Raw genomic sequence first — 17,418 nt, forward strand, 5'->3', positions numbered from 1 at the left:
TCTACGCTGCACTTCGCGTGGCTGCGTTCTGTCATCATCACTGGTTGCTGCACAGGAATTCATGTTAACTTGCGAACAAAGATCATTATTCTTCAGAAAAGTTGTGCTTAATTTACCAGAGAAACTGTAATTATCGAATAGGGATGATTTTGCATGTTATTCAGGGCTTGCGATACCTCCGCAATCCCGCCATCGCTCGTGCAAACAAAACCGAAACTGAAACTGATGCTCAGTCTCGACTGTGATTGGCTAATTTTTTGCACGCGCATTTAAGCGCGGTTCGCCTTTTCCGGGTCTCGCGATTTGCCGTGTTCGCGATGTCACGCAGATTTCTCTCGCATGCATCGTCTGCGCAGCAAGCTGCAACGACCGGTCATGTCCGATGTCTCTTTTTTCGTACGTATTCGTCTTGCAAGGATCAGTCGTTACGCTATCACCGTAGCACAATCGCGTAGAATCGACGTTGATTTCGCTGTGTTCGCCACAAGGCGATAGCGACGCTTGCGTCGCAGTTATCTGTACGTGTGATCGACGTTACTGAATTGCGAATGATCGAACCTTTCCCGCGCGCGCTATCTACAAATGGCATCGTAAACTCGTGTCCGATGAAGCTCGCATGAACATGCAACAGGAATCGTACTGCCGAAGAGTCAGGCATCTTTCGAGGGATGAAGACATTTGCGACGGTGACGGTGAATGACTGTGCAATTCATATAAGCGGCGTCGGCCGGAGCCTAGGCGATTGCTCGCAGACGACGACTGAGCGGCGGGTTAGCGCGATCGTGTCTCGACGTCTGCCCGAACTGCCCCTTCGACGACTTGGTGAGTGAACCAGGATTTTGATCACTTTTCTGGCAAATCGGAACACCATTGTATCCCTGTCAGGTTGTTTTCAGCTAGTTGCAGAGGAATCGAGACTGTATTTCGTGTCTATTCTGCTCGTTTTCTTGTTTGAACACGGTGCCGCCATGTTATGTGTGGCGATGAATTACGACAGGGTAGCCTGCAAAATAAAGCCCGTGATCGTCTCCTTGCCGTCGATCATGAGTTGGATCACGATCACGAACGTGTTGCCGGCATTGTCAGGATTTGTTCGTGTCGCGATTGCTTAGTCTGAAGTGTAGTCAGATCGGTGTTTTTGCGCACGATCGGGAGAATGCCATCTCGCTGGGTGTCTGTACCGTTACCCGGGGTTCCTTCGGGGTTGGTGCTACCGATCTTGTCTTAATGAGCGTAGTGCTTGAACGTCACTCTTGATTATCAAGTTTTCGTTTTTCTTTGCATCACCCATCGTCTACGCGCTTTTGGGGGTGGTTTCGCGTGTTGTGTTTGCGGTTTCGACGTTATTCCGTTTAGCCTAACCATCAGGGGCATCTGAGCCGTGCCATTGGGAGGGTAGGAGGGGACTGGCCGCCTCCATTTCATTTTAGTTCGATGTTGCCACACAGATATTTCGCCTTGTGCCCTATTCTGTCTACCCTAATTATCTCATCCATTTGCTATTTTACGTACACCTTAATTGCACAATCTGGCCCCTATTTTCCTCCTACCCCATCTAAACGCAAAATGTTCTTACTCCCGCACTCACTGGCTGTCAGGCTGTCCTGTCGACGTTTTTTCAAACTTGTTTTTTTGTTTCAATCGGCACACTAGTACTGCTGCCTTGACTGCAGCGATTGCTTTTGTGTGCGCGCGTGCGTGCGTGCTAAAACAGGGCGGTTTTGCTTATTGCGACTTTCCTTTTAATTCAACTAGATTATCGTGTGTGAAGATGTAACGCCAATACCAGTCGAGCGGCAGTGATCGCGGCTTCGTAAAGATACAAGCGCGTGAGGTCGTTGATGATCTGTCCTTTTTATCGCTTTTTAAAGCAGAACTGCGCCGAGCAACGGTGGCTACTGACGTAGCTCTCTCGCTCTCTCCAATTGCTTTTTTTTTTTGTTGGGTGTTGTTCTCTTGTTAAACCGCGCAGGTTTGCCTTCGGCTTTCATCTTCAGTCGTCGTCGTCCCGTCCACCGGTGCCTCTGTTGTCAGCTCGGCAAAAAATATTTCGCGCTAAGCGAAGCGGCTCGTCATCCCAGCCTTCTGGCCGCAGGGAAAGCTATGGCATCGCAGACTGGCTGCAGCTTCTTCGATGTACGGGATTCCGCCGACTGCTTCGAACGTGTCGGCGTCACGTCGGCCGCACAGCAAGCAGTGGACGCCTATTACAGGACGAGCAAGCAATCTGGCGAATACGGAGACCTGCCGTCTATCCGGTCCTGTGCGGATGCCGTCGCCGCCCGACGTCAATACGACGACGGCGACTCCAAAGTGACCTTCGCCTTCGACGCCGACCCAGAAGTCTCCTACACGTTGTCCTCCGAGTCTTCGTACGCGGAGTCCTCGGCTGTGTTCGGCAACGCGGACTCCGACGAACCCTTTGACACCTCCAGCGAGTCTGAGAGACTCATGAAGATTCACGACCTGGCAGAGCAGATAGTGGCGAGCGAAGCCGCCTCGCAGATCCGCACGGACGTCTCCACCGCCGCTGCGGGAACCGAGTCATCACAGACGTCTCTTTCGAAGATTCAGGCGGAATCGCCGCTTATGCCGCTAGCCGAAGCGGCAGGCAGTTCGGCCCGTGCATGCATCGTGTCGGGCTCGACCGAGGAGACTTCGAAGAGGAAGACCTCGCAGGGGGAAGTTCCGAAAGAGCGTAGCAGTGACACCGACAGTTCCCGCCGGCCTTCTGGCAGCAACCTCAATGCCTCGGCAGCCGACTCTCCTGGAGACTGTCCCGCGCCGGTGGTTGCGACCTCGCAGCAGACTCGTGGCCGTCGAAGGAAGCAGGCGGCGCCGTACAAGAGTCCCACGGCCGACGACCCGAACTTCAAGGGCGCCGTTGTTCACATGCGGCTCCAGATGGTGCGTGGACAACCGCATCTGAAGATGGAGCATTACTACAAGTGAGGAGGCGGGGTTTATACGACTCGTGCGCTCTCTTTTCCGTGAACGTTGTCTTTCTTGAGTTGCGAAATATGTTCGCAAAGAACCGAAAAACAAATGTCGACAATCTTTGCTCCGCAGCGGATGGCATTAAGTCTGGAAACACGTAGAATGTGTGTGTGTTTTTTTTTTTTTTGGTACGAAGGAATGAAATAAAAAAAAAACACGCCTGGCACTATGCGGCATGTTTCTCGAGTAGTGTGGCGCTTAGAGCTCGCTGTTGCGAATCATGTGGCAGATTGCTGGCAGCGCGTGCGTGTTGTCGACGCCGAAAAAAAAATGGTACTTGCACCGGCGACACTGAAGTTGATTGCGGGCGACTTGCTGCGCTTGGAAGCCGTCGGCACACCGCATACGTCAGCACCAATTTAGTGAAACTCATTGCAGGCGCCGTCGTTGGCAGTATGATTCGATTGGGAATTGACGTTCCTTCCTGTTTGTTTGTTCTTTCGCGGTGGGCGCTTCGATGACACCGATAGTTTTGCGAAGTTAGCCTCGGCAACTTGTTCTGCAACGCAAGACCGCCGTCGCCTATTGAAACCACGGCATGGGAACACAGTCTGTAGGCTACTTACTTGCCGATACTTGGCTTGTCGATTAGCATAAATGCAATAATCCCAAACGAGCTACATGCCCTCATCGCAAATGCCTTGCATTGGAAGCATCAGACCAGCGCTGTGTCCGCGGCGGCATTTTGAGATGACTCCTTTCGTTTAAAGGGTTTCCAAAATAGTTACATTGCCAGTAATCCTTCGTCTATGTGTATTCGGTCGATACGGCGCTTCAGCACCGTCTTAAACTCGTAGTTAAGCTAAGTCCGTCCGAAAAACTACCGTTGCCGTTCGGGGTCGAACCTGAACCCTTTAGCTCAGCGGCACAACGCATTTGCCTCTGAGTGGTGTGGGAACTTGGAGTGCATGTTTTTAGGCTCTTATCCCAGAGTGCACATGCAAGTGATCTTACCCCGCGGCGTACTCCATGCAAGCTAAAGCGCTCGTTACGGTGTCTAGAGCTCGCTTCACGGTGTGGCGTCGGCGGATCGTAGTGGTCAAGTCGCTGAATATCCTTTCGCATTCTCCGCAAACAGATCTACTGCCCCGTTGTTCTGTGCTATTTTCCGGCCGATCGTGTGCCGTCCAGCTGAGGGACCTGCTCTATACGCCGGACTGGAGAAGTTGCAAAGGAAAGTCGTTGAAGATGAAAAGAAAAAAAGCGGGGCTATTCCGTCCTTTTTGTTCAAGCTTCCCTGGGCAGCACTTGAAACGCATTCAACTGCCACACTTATAGCGGCTTTGGTACAAACAGAAGTGTCGAAAATTCCGTTTAGTTTCTTTCCCTTTTTTTTTTTTTAACTGCAGGTTCTTGCGGCAATGAGCGCTTAGAACACGACCAGCGCTTTGTTGCTGCGATTCGGGTTCGGTAACGGGGACTTTGTTTGCTACGGCTAGATGTCCAGAAAAGTCCGTGCGTTGTCAAAAGAGCAACGCCAAGGACTCGCGGCCTTTCGTCCTGGCGGTGTGCTTGGCGTTCCTTGACAATTTGTCGTTCTGCGCACATTGCCGCTCCTTGCAGACAGTTAATTACTAATTTGTTTGTTTATTTGAATATTTATTTACGTGTTTTATTTATTTATTTTATTTTATTATTTAAATTTAGTTAGTTGTTTGTTTGTTAGTTAGTTAATTAGTTCGTTATTTATTTATTGTGAGTTTTTCACCAACAGCACTGGGTCTTGTAGGGTGATGCACTGTGTACTGTCTTTGGCAAAATTTCCTGGGCCAAGCCCAAAGGGCGCAGACCACAAAGAATTCAGTGTACAAACTTCCGTTTCAAGCGAGGCTGGAACGTTTTGTGCCAGAAAGCTAGAGAAAGCACCTTTCTTTCTTACTGCCATAAAATAACTTTGTCACATTTAGAGGTGAAGCTTCTTATTTGAGTTCTTTGTAGTCCAGAAGTCTTAGGATTGGCGAATAAAATATATACGAAGGTAGTACATGTGGAATAAAAGGCATACAAACGGACAACGTACAAGGTAGGGTATTAAACCGGAAATGAGTAAAAATAACTGTGCAGGTATGTACAGAAGTGGAATGGGGACGAAGAAGGCAAACATTTGGTGCATGGTAGAGGTGGCTGGTAGTAGAAAAAGAGAACGCAATTCCTTGTGACGTAATCGTGCAGGTTACTCTCGAGTTAGGCTACTCGTGAACAAACCTTGAGTAGAGTGCATTTTCGTTCGTTTCAGTAACCTGCAGCGCCGGAGGATGGTGCGTCAGGACTACGCTGAGCTGAGCGAATCGGAGGACGATGTCGAATTCGCCAGGACGGATAACCCCGAACGCAAAGGTATATGAAGTTCCGTTCAGTTTACTTCTGCAGAGCTCTCTATGTGGGTCCCTTGTCGAGAAGCTGTACGAGGCTGTCTCTGTGTGGGTCCGGTATACATGACTGGAGGGAACGACGTAAAATCGAAGCAGAAAAATCGAACGTTGAAACTTCCGAATCAAGTAAATTTGGCACTAAAAAAAAAACCTAAAGCTAAGCAGCTAACTGCTTTGAGGGAAAAAATTGGCAGCGTATCTGCTCCTTTCGTTGCATATGTCGACGCAAGACGTTAGTCGACTGGCGCCCCTGGCAAGTGAATGCATCCCTTCTCTGAAACCTATCTAGGGCCCTATTCTCGACTGCACAAATTTCCGGCAATTCGCCCATGTTTTTTTGCGTAAGCACGACGTAAGCAATCAGCGACGTGCTGCACCTATAGCTATGACGACATGCAGTGTAATTTGACGAGTCACTCATAAAGATCGCTACCAAGGTATCAAATATTGTGGAAGAAAGGTATAAAAACACTTGGCATGTACTATAAAAATTAAGACGGTAGCTGAGGCTGACAAGAAAAACACATTTCTGGAGGTCAAATTTGGCGCCAACACCACAAGGCGATCGAGTAACGTTGATCCAAAAGCGAGCGAAAGGCGGATGTCGAGCTAAAGAACATCACACAATTTTTTTACTGTGTCAATTATTTCTTTCAGTCGCTTTTATTAACATAGCCGGGCTCTCTGCTTCAATGCAAGCTTTGTTGCGTTATCACCTTCCCTGCCGCCACCGCCGCCACGCCATCGTATGCTGCTATGTTGCAAGTTTATGGCGTGATCACAGAAAAAGACGGCCGCGACCATCGCTTCTGTGACACATAAGAGCAGCGAAGCGCTACGCCTGATAACCGCGGCACGCACCGATGTCGCCGATTCACTCATTCGTCAAGCTCGACTTCAATCAGCGCTGTAATGAACCAAATAGTCACTTTTCTTTGTTATTTTTCTCTTGAGTTCGATCATGTGACCCAACCGCTTACTAGGATGAGTATGGACAAATGTCATGCATTGGGTTCTCTTTGTCATGGAGAGGCTTGTACGGCCCTCTTATGTTGCGGTTACGCCAAACAAATAATTTTTATTTTATTGCCAAACATAAAAGCAAAATACTTCACGTTATTTCTATGCTCCATGATTGCTGACTTGGAAGCAGTTGAAACTATAGTTTGTTTCGGTAGGAAACATGCTTTGAACAGCGCGCATGCGAAACTGCGCCTGCTGCAAATTGCCGCACATTTCGCGGCGCCGTAAGCCGGGGCAATTTTTCGCCCTATTTTGCTTGTATTTTGCGACAAAAACAGCCGCCATTTTCAAACTGTTACGTAGCATTACGTCACTTTTACGCAGGCTGAAGTTGAAATTGCATGACGTAATCGTTCCCGCCAACTATTTAAATTACGTCACGCCTTCTCAGCCAATCACAGAGGGGGCGTGTATTACAAACAGTATTGTTGTTGAATAGCAAAGACAGGCTTACGTTGTCATGTCCACTGCATTTAGTCTGGTTTTTCATTGCCGGCCAAGAATTATGCGCCTTTAGTAACGAGAAATAAGGCAAACGTTAGAACTGGTGTCCGTAAACGACATGAAACGTCAAAATCACGACAGAACACACAACCGCTTTGTCAACCGGAAGCACGTGACCAAAATTGAAAGCGAATCAGAAAAGACTTCCGGCAAATTGCCTGAATTGCCGGCAATTTTTGCAGTCGAGAATAGGGCCCCTCGTGGAACCTTCCGTTGCTGTTGCCATTTGATTTTTTTTAGAATTCCGCCAGGTAGCGCGGGCAACAGCAGGTGACAGTTTTCTGCAGTTTATGTAGTATTTTATTTGCTATCCCAAAAAGCAAACATCAATAAATTTTTAATAAAGAAACACTGCAAATATCACTCATGTATTGATTTTCTGCCTCATATTTGCGTAATGTCCTGTTTTTGTTCAGCAATGTTGACAAGTATAAACATTAACACTGGTCTTAGGCGTTTACATTTGGCTGTGAGTATATGACTTGCGCAGCATCTGTTTCACTTCGGCCGGCTGGCTGAATCGAGTGACATACGTACAGACAGAACAAAATTTTCCCGTTCAAGTAATCTAAGAAAGGCTATCGTCCTCAAAATAAGGGGACCCTACAACGCGCTCCAATAAAACTTTATTTAGAGGCCAACCGGAGTTCCTAGGCGTCGGCCAGAATCCCCTGGGCTCTGGCAGAGTTTTCGGCCATTTAAATGCTTGGAGAAAGTAGTCAACGAATACATCCAGTACTTAGATTAGGGGGTCGCAATGTACCCCACAGGCAAAAATTACTGCTCTATGCACATCAGATAACTTAGAAACTTGCTCGAAATATTTTTCCCTCTTTCCCGGTCTTGGCGTTGTTCGACCACTCGAATTACGTCCTTACAGCGGTGTAGCCTCTATTCGCCGTCTTTCCTTCATGTTGCAGCAATGAACGCATTCGATAGCCACTTCAAACGAAAGCCACAAAAGCTAAGCAGAAACGGAAGGCGTATCTGCTGCGACGAGCAAATCACGCAGTGCCGCTCCGTGCTGGCGATAACTTAGCTTTCGCAGTGCTTCCAGCCGCGAAGGAAATTGTGAAGGCGTTTATCGGAGGTGTTGCATAGTCTCTTTAAGCATGTAAGAAGTGAGAAGGAATTCTGTGACTTAGTATATTGTCGCTCAAAAAAGAAGGCGTGCCTTCTATTTTATTACTGGTTCGGTTGTGGTAAATGTTCCCACTGCTGCTTTTAGAACGAGTGGCTTGGATTTCCTCAGTGCTGCGAGAATGGTCTTATCATGGTTTACGGAGCGAAAAGTGCCCCTAAGCACGCGGGCGCGTTTGTCTGGTGCGATGAATTGAGCTATCATCGCATTCTTGGCGCACAGCATTTCCTTTGGGTTTGTAGCGAGGGCGTTGGCTTTGGACTTGGCCGCGGGTTCTAGCGCGCGCTATCACGCTCTACTCTGGGAGAGATGTGAAAGCCCGCGGACAAAACGATCCGGACCTTCCAGTCATGGAGAACTTTCAGTGACAAGCTTCGGAGAGTCCGAGATGGTGGCTTGGGGCTGGCGCACCTGTATGTGCGACAGCTGGTAAACCGGTTTTTGTTTTGGCGAAATGTTCGCGACCCGCTCTTGCAGAGTGTCATGCAAGTCAGGCTGGCGCGTGCTATACCGGAATATGTCAACGATAGTGCATGCCTGGTGGCGTGCATGGGTATTTGAAGGAAATAGTTATGACGGCCGGTTTTCTATTCGCACGTTTTTCTGGCGGGTACCTGTCCTCTGTGACACGCAAAAAACTGTATAAGGACATTTGCGATGTTGTTTTCCCCGTCCCTATGTATAGATATAATTACCGTGCTGGGCCAGGCCAAAATGTGCTAAAGCGCGTCGAAAGAATGGACGTTCACCCTGGAGTGAAAACTTTTTTCTTAAAAGTACACACAGACACTTTGTCTGTTGAAACCTGGATGCAGGATAGAGGGATATTTGCGCCATGGGGAACTCGGTGTTCAATTTGTAAACAGCCAGAAACGATAGAGCACGTTTTTCGGCATTGTTCGGCTGCGGTATTTTTGTGGAATGTTCTCCAGAGGACCCTTCATAAAGACTTCCCGCTGAGCCCCCATGGCATACGCTTTCTAGCTGTAAAAAACGCGGAGGGAGCACCCTTGGACCTCGTTCTGTTGGTGGCCTTGCATAGCGTATGGCGCTCGCGCATGGCCTGGCTCCACGGTGATGTGGACGCCCGCCCTACGCGGCAACGTTTTCGTAAGTCCATATCACAGTACTTTGAAGTGCAGAAGCGCAAGGCACGCGCTCCTGAGTGGCTGTCAACGATGGAACCCTTGACTACGCTTAGGGAATTTTAGAGAGACATCAGCCTTCATAGGTTGGTGGCTTGTCCCTCGAGTTGCTCATGTAAATAAGTTTGTTTTGTGTTTCCGTGTTGTGTCGAAGACCGGCATTAAATAAAAAAAACGATGATAGCTCAACGGGATAGACACCGGTTTCATAACGCGAGGGATCCAGATTCGATTCCCACCACGGGAAGCGTTGTGTTTTTTTTTTTTTTTTTTTTCAAATTTGGGGGCACATGTTATTGCTCAGTGTTCCTCGGCGAATTGTCGAGACGCAACGGATGAACGTGAAATTTGGGCGGGTGATTAGATGCTTCCCCGTGTACAAAAAAAAAAAAAAGCACTATTTTTTTTTTTTTTTTTTTGCTACGGCAGAGGCCACGGAATGTCATTCGAAAGCACGTGTTCTTGCACAAAGCTAGACAATACTATGCTGTTCTTGCCCGGCCGCTAATTAAATGGTTCACGATGGCGATCTTGCTGTTCGCTGTTGCTTTATTCACACATGCGGTCACTTTTTTTCGGTGGGCATCACTGCAACACTCAATGTGGGAAAGCCAACTTACAACAACCAATCTCACACGATGATGATGACAGTGATGATTGCTATTGGTTTCCTCTTTGTAGCGAAGCGATGACATATCATCTTACCAAAAAGGACTAATAGGCCTTTGTTTTATGCTTTTGGTTTAATCTTAGCTCTGCTTAGGGCAGGCACAAAATACTTATTTTTTCTGTTACACGAGCTAGCTGTCCTAGGCAATATTCCCCTCTCTGCTTTTCGTCCACCAGCATTCTAATCTTCTTTTCGTCGCCTCGACAGCCTTGAGGTTAACTTCCTCTGTGCTACCCTTAAATCCTATGGCTTCTGGAAGCCGAATATTTCCCTCATGTAGATAGACTGATGATGATGATGATGATGATTTCTATTGGTTTCCCCTTTGTATCGGGGTGATGACATGTCATCTTACCAAAAAAAACCTAATATACCTATGTTTTACACTTTTGGTTCAATACTAGCGCTGCTTAGGGCAGGCACAAAAAGCTTATTAGGCACAAAATACTTTTTTTTTTTTCTGTTACAAGTGGTAACTGAAACCAATAAAGTCGGCTTCACCGTTGAACATAATGGCGTTGCTGAGAAGTCATATTTCTCGAAGGAAACGTAAGCAGTACTATCAAAAAAATTCCTTGGGACACTTTGGTCCGCTTACGGGGTTTGAATGCGAAAGCATTACGACTTCCCTTGGCGATGCTTATCAAAGATTACGGCGGCACCGCCTGCGCGTCGTACTTGTTTCAAAAACCTACCGTAATACATATCTTTGTTTCGTAAACTGTAGCATCACTATTCACTTCATGTTGATTTCTTTTCTTCGTCACCGGCCATTTTCCCCAAACGTGACCACGCCTTAAAGGTGATGCGTGTTGTAAAATGCCACACTTGTTGATATTTGCAATCTGTCATACCCCGCACATTCGTTGATTGAATGCCCTGCCACCTCATATTGAAACTGTCACCTATCCAAATTTCAAGAACTAATACACACTAACATGGTATTGTAACTTCACTAAAAAGTGATTTCTTACTTGTGTGTATCTTTTTCAGCTTTTTGTCTTTTTATTGCTGTACAGGTGCCCCAAAAATAATACGGAGCACGGGAGCGGTGGCCGGAGCGAGCAAAACTGCATGCCAGCGCGATCTATGCGTAGATGCGCCGAAGATAGCGAGAGTGCGTGGGCACATCCGGCTGGCCCCTCTCGATGTTCTGACGCTCGTCTTATCGCCGGCTCAAGCGAAGCCGCGCTGCTGCCACCCCTGCTCGACAGGGGCGCTTTCGGAGCTTCACGAAGCGCGCAGAGCCAGCGAAGAAAGCTTCGTCTTCAGCGGGGTTCACTTTCTGCTTCGTCATGAATGCCACCGGTTTCACTATGGGTACCTACCGTGCTTCGCGATCCGCTTGATTTTGAATCATGTGGATAGAATAATGCCTGGCTCCAGCTAGCGCATAAAAATGAGCAAAAAACAAAAATTTCATGCGCGTACTGGCTGCATTGCTGCGAACGTTCTAAGCGCCGCACAAGAGAATTGAGAAAGTGAGTGGAGCAAAGGCCAGTTGCTTCAAAACAAATGGGCTTCATTATATCAAATTCAATGAACTGAAAAAAAAGGAAATATAGTGAACTTAGCGAGGGCTTTCCGACAATATCTCGCACCGATTAAAAAATGAATCATGTATTTACAATGAAACAAATGATGAAACAGAATTTCTTGGCAAGAAAAAGGGTTGCTTCAGAATTTGCTTCAATGGCAACCACCCTTGATTCATTTAGCCGAGCATTGTTGAAAAATATGCCCAATCGCTGGCTTCTCAAGCCGGGACACACTTCATTCTTAAGTGAATTTGTGTAGGTTTGTGTCTCCCGCGCAATAAAGTATATTTGTGTTGAGGTAACTAGAGTCCAAAGGTATCACTTCCCATTTTATTTCATCGCCCATTTGTATCGTTAAGGCAATGCAGCCTACGCGCATGAAATTTTTGTTTTTTGCTTTTTGTTTGCGCTAGCTGCAGCCAGGCCTTATTCTAGCCACATGATTCAAAATCAAGCGGATCGCGAAGCACGGCAGGCACCTATAGTGAAACCGGTGGCATTCATGACGAATCAGAAAGCGGACCCCGCTGAAGACGAAGCTGTCTTCGCTGGCTCTGCGTAAACAGGCCTTCGTGAAGCTCCCAAAGCGCCCCTGGCGAGCAGGGGTGGCAGCAGCGCGGCTTCGCTTGAGCCGGCGATAAGACGAGCGTCAGAACATCGAGAGGGGCCAGCCGGATGTGCCCACGCACTCTCGCTATCTTCGGCGCATCTACGCATAGATCGCGCTGGCATGCAGTTTTGCTCGCTCCGGCCACCGCTCCCGTGCTCCGTATTATTTTTGGGGCACCTGTACATTTATTTTTGCCTCGCACCAACTTGTATATTCTTTTTTCCTATAACCTGTTGTTAGCTTTGTTTGCATTGTTCTTTTTTATGTTATCAGCCCCCTATGTAATATCCTCCCAGTGGGGGCTTTTAGGGGTACTTTGAATGAATAAATGAATCGGCTTCTAAGCGTACAGTCCCGAATGGTCCGCGGTCTGGTAAGCAGCGAGGAACGAAAGCGAAGGCAAAGCACACACGACGTGGCAGCCTTCTGAATTATATGAAACCAGGACGAGCGCGGGCTTTCTGTCAAATTCATTTTTATGGGTTTGGGCCGACGGCGTGCCACATCTAGGTAGAGGAGCGAGGTTATCGATGCCTCTGCCGTGTCCTTCGCATCAATGGAAAGGTGTGAACAGTCCAGAGTACCGCATGCTGAAGACAATAGCAGAGTCCTTCAGTGCTTTTCTGGTCATGAAACTCCAGACCAAGTTTCGTACGGGGACAAAGGCTACCGCGAGGGGCGCCACCGCAGATCGGAGGGCATCGGGCGGCCGCCGCTGCTCTGTAGCCAGACCGGCAGGCAGGAACGCAGTAGCAGCATGCCCGTTCGCGCCAAATTTTTTCGCCACTCACAAAATGACAAGTCCATTTGAGCGGCCCACGACACGTAAAGCGAAAGCGCACTGCTGATAAGGCGCCGAGCGTCTGTGTTATCTTACTCCGTGGTCCGTTCCCTGCCAAACGCGCTCTGACCACGCCCCCGGCTGCCCTCCGATCAACGCCAGCGCCGCGGCGCGGCCTCCCTGGGCAGCGTACGAAGCTCTCCCATAGCGTGACGGCGAAGTTTCATGACCAGAAATGCATTGAAGGACTCTGACAATAGCAAAATGCTGACTGATCAGCTTCGCACGGAGCCTCCGGCGACGCCACAGCGCCCATCTTCACGCACTGGGGTTTTCGAAGTGCTTCTGTTTAGCGCGCATTAGGGGGGGCGGACGATCGCCTCTCGCCCAATTGTGCCCCCCTCCGACAGCCCTTTGTATACTCCGCGTTCACCTACCATTGACCCATAAGTGCTAAGTTACAAGCCGATCTTAATGCCGTGAAGACAAAACGCAGCTTGGTTCACTTTGTAACCTTTGGCAACTCACCAAGCTCCATTCCAGACGCGGCATACGGTTTTTGTTGAACCGGAAAAAGAACTCAAGTAAATATTGAAAAACAATCGAATTTTGCGCTTCAGTGGCAAAATATGGACAACAGTGGCGCAATGGGGTTCGGCCCTATAAACATAGCTTTCTGTTTGTTACTGCATGCTAGCCTTTGGTTATGCGATCAAACGAAACTGGAGGCCGCAGTATAGAGGTGCCGTCAGAAGTAATTGGAGCGCGGGAGCTCTGGCCGACCCGCATAGGAGCGTCGTGTAGGCAGCACAGGCGGCAAAACGAAAGGACGAGAACACGCATGCGCGCCTACCGACGGCGGTAGCCCACCTATACGTCTCAAACCACTTCTTTTAACCTGGCTTCGAGCATTCTTCGCAGCATACTGATCTCGGCGACGGCGCTGATAGCAGAGACCACGGGCAGCGTGTTTTTGGCACACTTCCAGCGCACGCGAGCTGCCGGAGAAGAGGCGCTGCACAGGACTCTAGGCTCACAGGGATCGGCAATGGCCTTTTTTTTTCTTCAAATATTTTTAGGTGTGTATGCTACAAGCGCCATCGCCGAGACCAGTGTGCTGCGAAGAATTATCGAATACAGGTTATAAGAAGTGTTTTGAGGTGTATAGGTGGGCTATCGCCGTCGCCAGGCGCACATCCGTGTTCTCATCCTTTTGTTTGCCGCCGGTGCGGCTACGCGGCGCTCCTATGCGGTTCGGCCACAGCTCCCGTGCTCAATTACTTTTGACGGCGCCTGTACGATCGCCCAGTGATGTTTCTTGGCGCTGGCTTTTGTCATCGGCCGTCAATGGCCCGAACGAGATTTTGTGACGTCATTAAAACGTCGCCGGAAAGTGGCTGGGGATTGGCCACTGCTTCGGCTGTTTTCTTTAACATTCCCATTATTCGTTTGAATTGTGCGGTGAAATTGGTAACACTGTTATCGCGAGGAAGCAGTCTCTTAATGAACCACCAGACTTGTAGTTTGTCTTCGTGGCCTCCTTAAGAAGGCTAGGCGATGTTGGTAGGCGACGAGCGAGTTCGATATTTATTTCCGCTTTCTTCTTGTTCTTCCGTCCTTTCAGGCAAACAGTGCGCCTCGTGCGCCACGAAGCTGACCCCTCTCTGGAGGGATGCCGAAGACGGCACACCGCTGTGCAATGCCTGCGGAATACGGTACGCACGCCCGTTCGCTGCATTGCGCAATAGTCACGTGCCGTGGGAACGGCGTCCGACGCGAAGTGGGTGCCGGGATGGGTATTACAATGTCACGTGACTTTGGATTACGAGTGTACACCTACCGCCATGGCTCGGTGAATAACGCGCTGCGCTACTGCAGAACGAGGCCGCTGGTTCGATTCCCGTCGCGCCGGCTGTTTTCCTGATGGAGGAGAAAAGGGAAATTCCATGACGACACCGTCACGGACGATCGTGGTTATCGAAAAAGCGGCCGATTGCTAAGAAGTATTCCTAGGCCGAGTCATTTCACGCTCCTTTGCAGCCGATGTGCGTCATCTGGAGCAGCGAGCGCTCAAACTTGCGTGAAGTCGCTCCTTGACCCGTGCCACGCTATACCGGCCGCGTGGTGTCGGTTTTAGCGGAAATAGGCCTCTCTCGCGCGCACCCCGATGCCTTGTGTGAAGCGGCCGTGAAGTTTCGTGCCGGTCCGTGCCCTAATAGTATTGGCCAGCATAGTTTCATACAATAACAACTAGAGAGGAATCTGTCGCTGCGATCGTCCGCCGCGATGGGCGTGATGAATAGTCCCGGATTCGGATTGGCACTCAATGGCTTGCGGGAGTTACGGATTGAATCGTGCAGTCAGTTTCGTTTTCGTTTTGGACTTGCATGAACACATTTGCCTATGTTGGAAAAAAACATTCAAAAATGCGTTTCTCCTTGAACTGAATGCCGCACGCGTACCACTGACGCCGCCCTGAGTGGAAATGTTTTGTGACCATAGTTGCGAATTGGGTGGGTTATCAATTCATTTGCGGCACAGCGAGCACCAAAACACAAGTAACGGCGCTGCATGCGGTGAAGTTGCCTGCGAATTAGGAGTTGCGGCGCTGCTCATTCGGAAGAGGAATGTATTTTCGAAGCCGACGACGTTTGCGAGCTGCGTGGAACAGCCACCCTTTTCGTGCGAACGCCGGCTCCTACGGCATAGACCAGCAGTACCGGCGGCGGATAGGAACGGAGCTTTATGAATTTCACTAATTAGAGCAAGAATAACTTTCTCCAACGGTAATCGGTTTCTTTTTCTTGTGAGGGGGGGGGGGCAGGAAACGTGTCTTAATATTAAAAAAAATACGAGCGCCGAAACTTTGACAAATATTTTTTAAAGAAGTCCTCGTCCTGCTCTAGTTGGCGGCAAATGGCAAACCTACTCCGCAAACCTCCTCGACTCCGTCTGCTTTTTATTTAAACACACAGTTTTATTTCATACAAAGACCAGTTTTTGGTCACTAACTTTCTTGTTCGCCATGTAACTTGTGAACAGCGAACCGGGCAATGTTTTTTTTTTTGTCAAAAAACACCATTTTCGCAGCCGTAGTCCTGTTTCCATCCAACTCAATCCAGTTCCAGAACTACCCAGCGAAGCGTAAGCGCCGCCTCGGTGTTCGCGTTGGCACTAGCGCATGTTTTCCCTCTGGTTATAATTCTATGAAACTCTGTTAGCCAGTACCTAATGGTCAGTACGGGATTGTCTTAGCCGATGGCACATTTAGTGTAGGAAGTACGGTTGTCTTCAGCCTGCCGTGGCATTGTGCGTCTTTTGCTTGCTATTTCGTTCCGCATGCGTCATAACAAATCCGAAAATACATTCCAACGTTATCGCCTACGTGGAGGCACCGGAACTCTCTTCCCTTCTGCAACTTTCACAATGTGGCCCTTATTTTTTATCAAATCCAGTAAACACTCGTTATCACAACGCCTTCGGGACAGGGTACTGACTTCGTTCTAAGCAGCACTTCGTTAAAATCGCAGGCTATTTTTCTGCCTTCACTGCAGTTCAACCGTGTGAAAAACTTCGGGGCAACTGTAATTTCGAATAAAGCGATTTCGTTGTACCGAGGGTTTCCTGTATACTCTTTCGTTCCGGGTCTCTTGCAGGTACAAGAAGTACAAGGTGCGCTGTTCGGGATGCTGGCACATTCCGAAAAAGAACGAGAACACCAGGAACAATTGCAGGGCGTGTGGGGCGACCCTGCAGTTCATGATACGCAAGTCGTTCCTGTAAGCTGCCCCGTGGTGTGCCGCCGTGGCGCGCACGCACTCCCTCCTCCCCGTCGTCGACATTTCTTTTCACCTGGCGAAGTTCCGTTGGCTTTGCAATTGATTGTAATATATATGGTGCGATAGGATTATCGAAGCAATGTACGGTATATCGTTGTTGTTCTCTACGTTGGAAGTATCTGCGGGAACATCAATAATAAACTGCTCTGCACAAGCGCTTGTCCTGCTTGAGTTTCTGTGTCCTCTTTAGCGCTTTTTTACCATGTCGAAGGGCCTCTGTTCAGCCGGTGATGACAAATATGGTGCGGAAACTTCGCGCCTTCCCATGGCAACTGGTAAGCAAACTTAGGTCGGCTCAACAGGCCATGAAAAGGATAGAAGTAACGTTAAGGGAAAGAAAACGAGCTTATTGGATCGGAGAATAACAGTCGAAGATACCATAGTTCAAATAAATAAAAATAAATGGACTTGGACTGTCCATTGCTACGAATCAGCGGGCCCCAATGCTTCGGGATTTGTGCCGCACTCCTCGGCTGTGTGGCGAAGCCTCCACTAAGTGCGCCTTTCGAGCAGGCCTCCTGGTCGGTGAGAGAGAGAGAGAACAATTTTATTGAGCCAAACAAAATCGCGGCGACTACGTGCCGGATGGGGTGGTTCCCTCTTCACGGGACCCATATGCTTCCTCGGCTGCCTGGCCCCTGGAGATCAGGACGGGCTGGCCTTCCAAGGCGGGGCTGAAGGTCAAGTCTCTGCATGTCTCGTCTGCCACTGTAATCACGCATAGAGAGAGGCGACAGCGATCCGGACTTTCCCAGGCATGTAGCGGCGTGTTTGGACCCGTCGGCTGCAAGCGTGAGT

General features: G+C 49.0%; 1 protein-coding gene across 2 annotated transcripts; it reads left to right on the forward strand.

The window, feature by feature from the left end:
* Nucleotides 1-324: 324 nt before the first annotated feature.
* LOC144163363 (uncharacterized) lies at nucleotides 325-16,764 on the forward strand. 2 transcript variants are annotated; one of them, XM_077694318.1, is made up of 5 exons: nucleotides 327-822; nucleotides 1,973-2,948; nucleotides 5,234-5,334; nucleotides 14,406-14,496; nucleotides 16,438-16,761. In XM_077694318.1, exons 1-5 carry the CDS (start codon nucleotides 669-671, stop codon nucleotides 16,562-16,564), a joined length of 1,449 nt encoding a protein of 482 aa, XP_077550444.1. In that variant the 5' UTR covers nucleotides 327-668; the 3' UTR covers nucleotides 16,565-16,761. The 2 variants fall into 2 exon arrangements, with proteins under 2 accessions (XP_077550445.1, XP_077550444.1); XM_077694319.1 differs by lacking the exon at nucleotides 14,406-14,496 and having other exon boundaries at nucleotides 325-822; nucleotides 16,438-16,764.
* Nucleotides 16,765-17,418: the final 654 nt, after the last annotated feature.

This window comes from Haemaphysalis longicornis, unplaced genomic scaffold, assembly GCF_048455015.1.
Source record: "Haemaphysalis longicornis isolate Haplotype H1 unplaced genomic scaffold, Haemaphysalis longicornis Haplotype H1 scaffold_12, whole genome shotgun sequence".
NCBI classification, from domain to species: Eukaryota; Metazoa; Arthropoda; class Arachnida; order Ixodida; family Ixodidae; genus Haemaphysalis; species Haemaphysalis longicornis.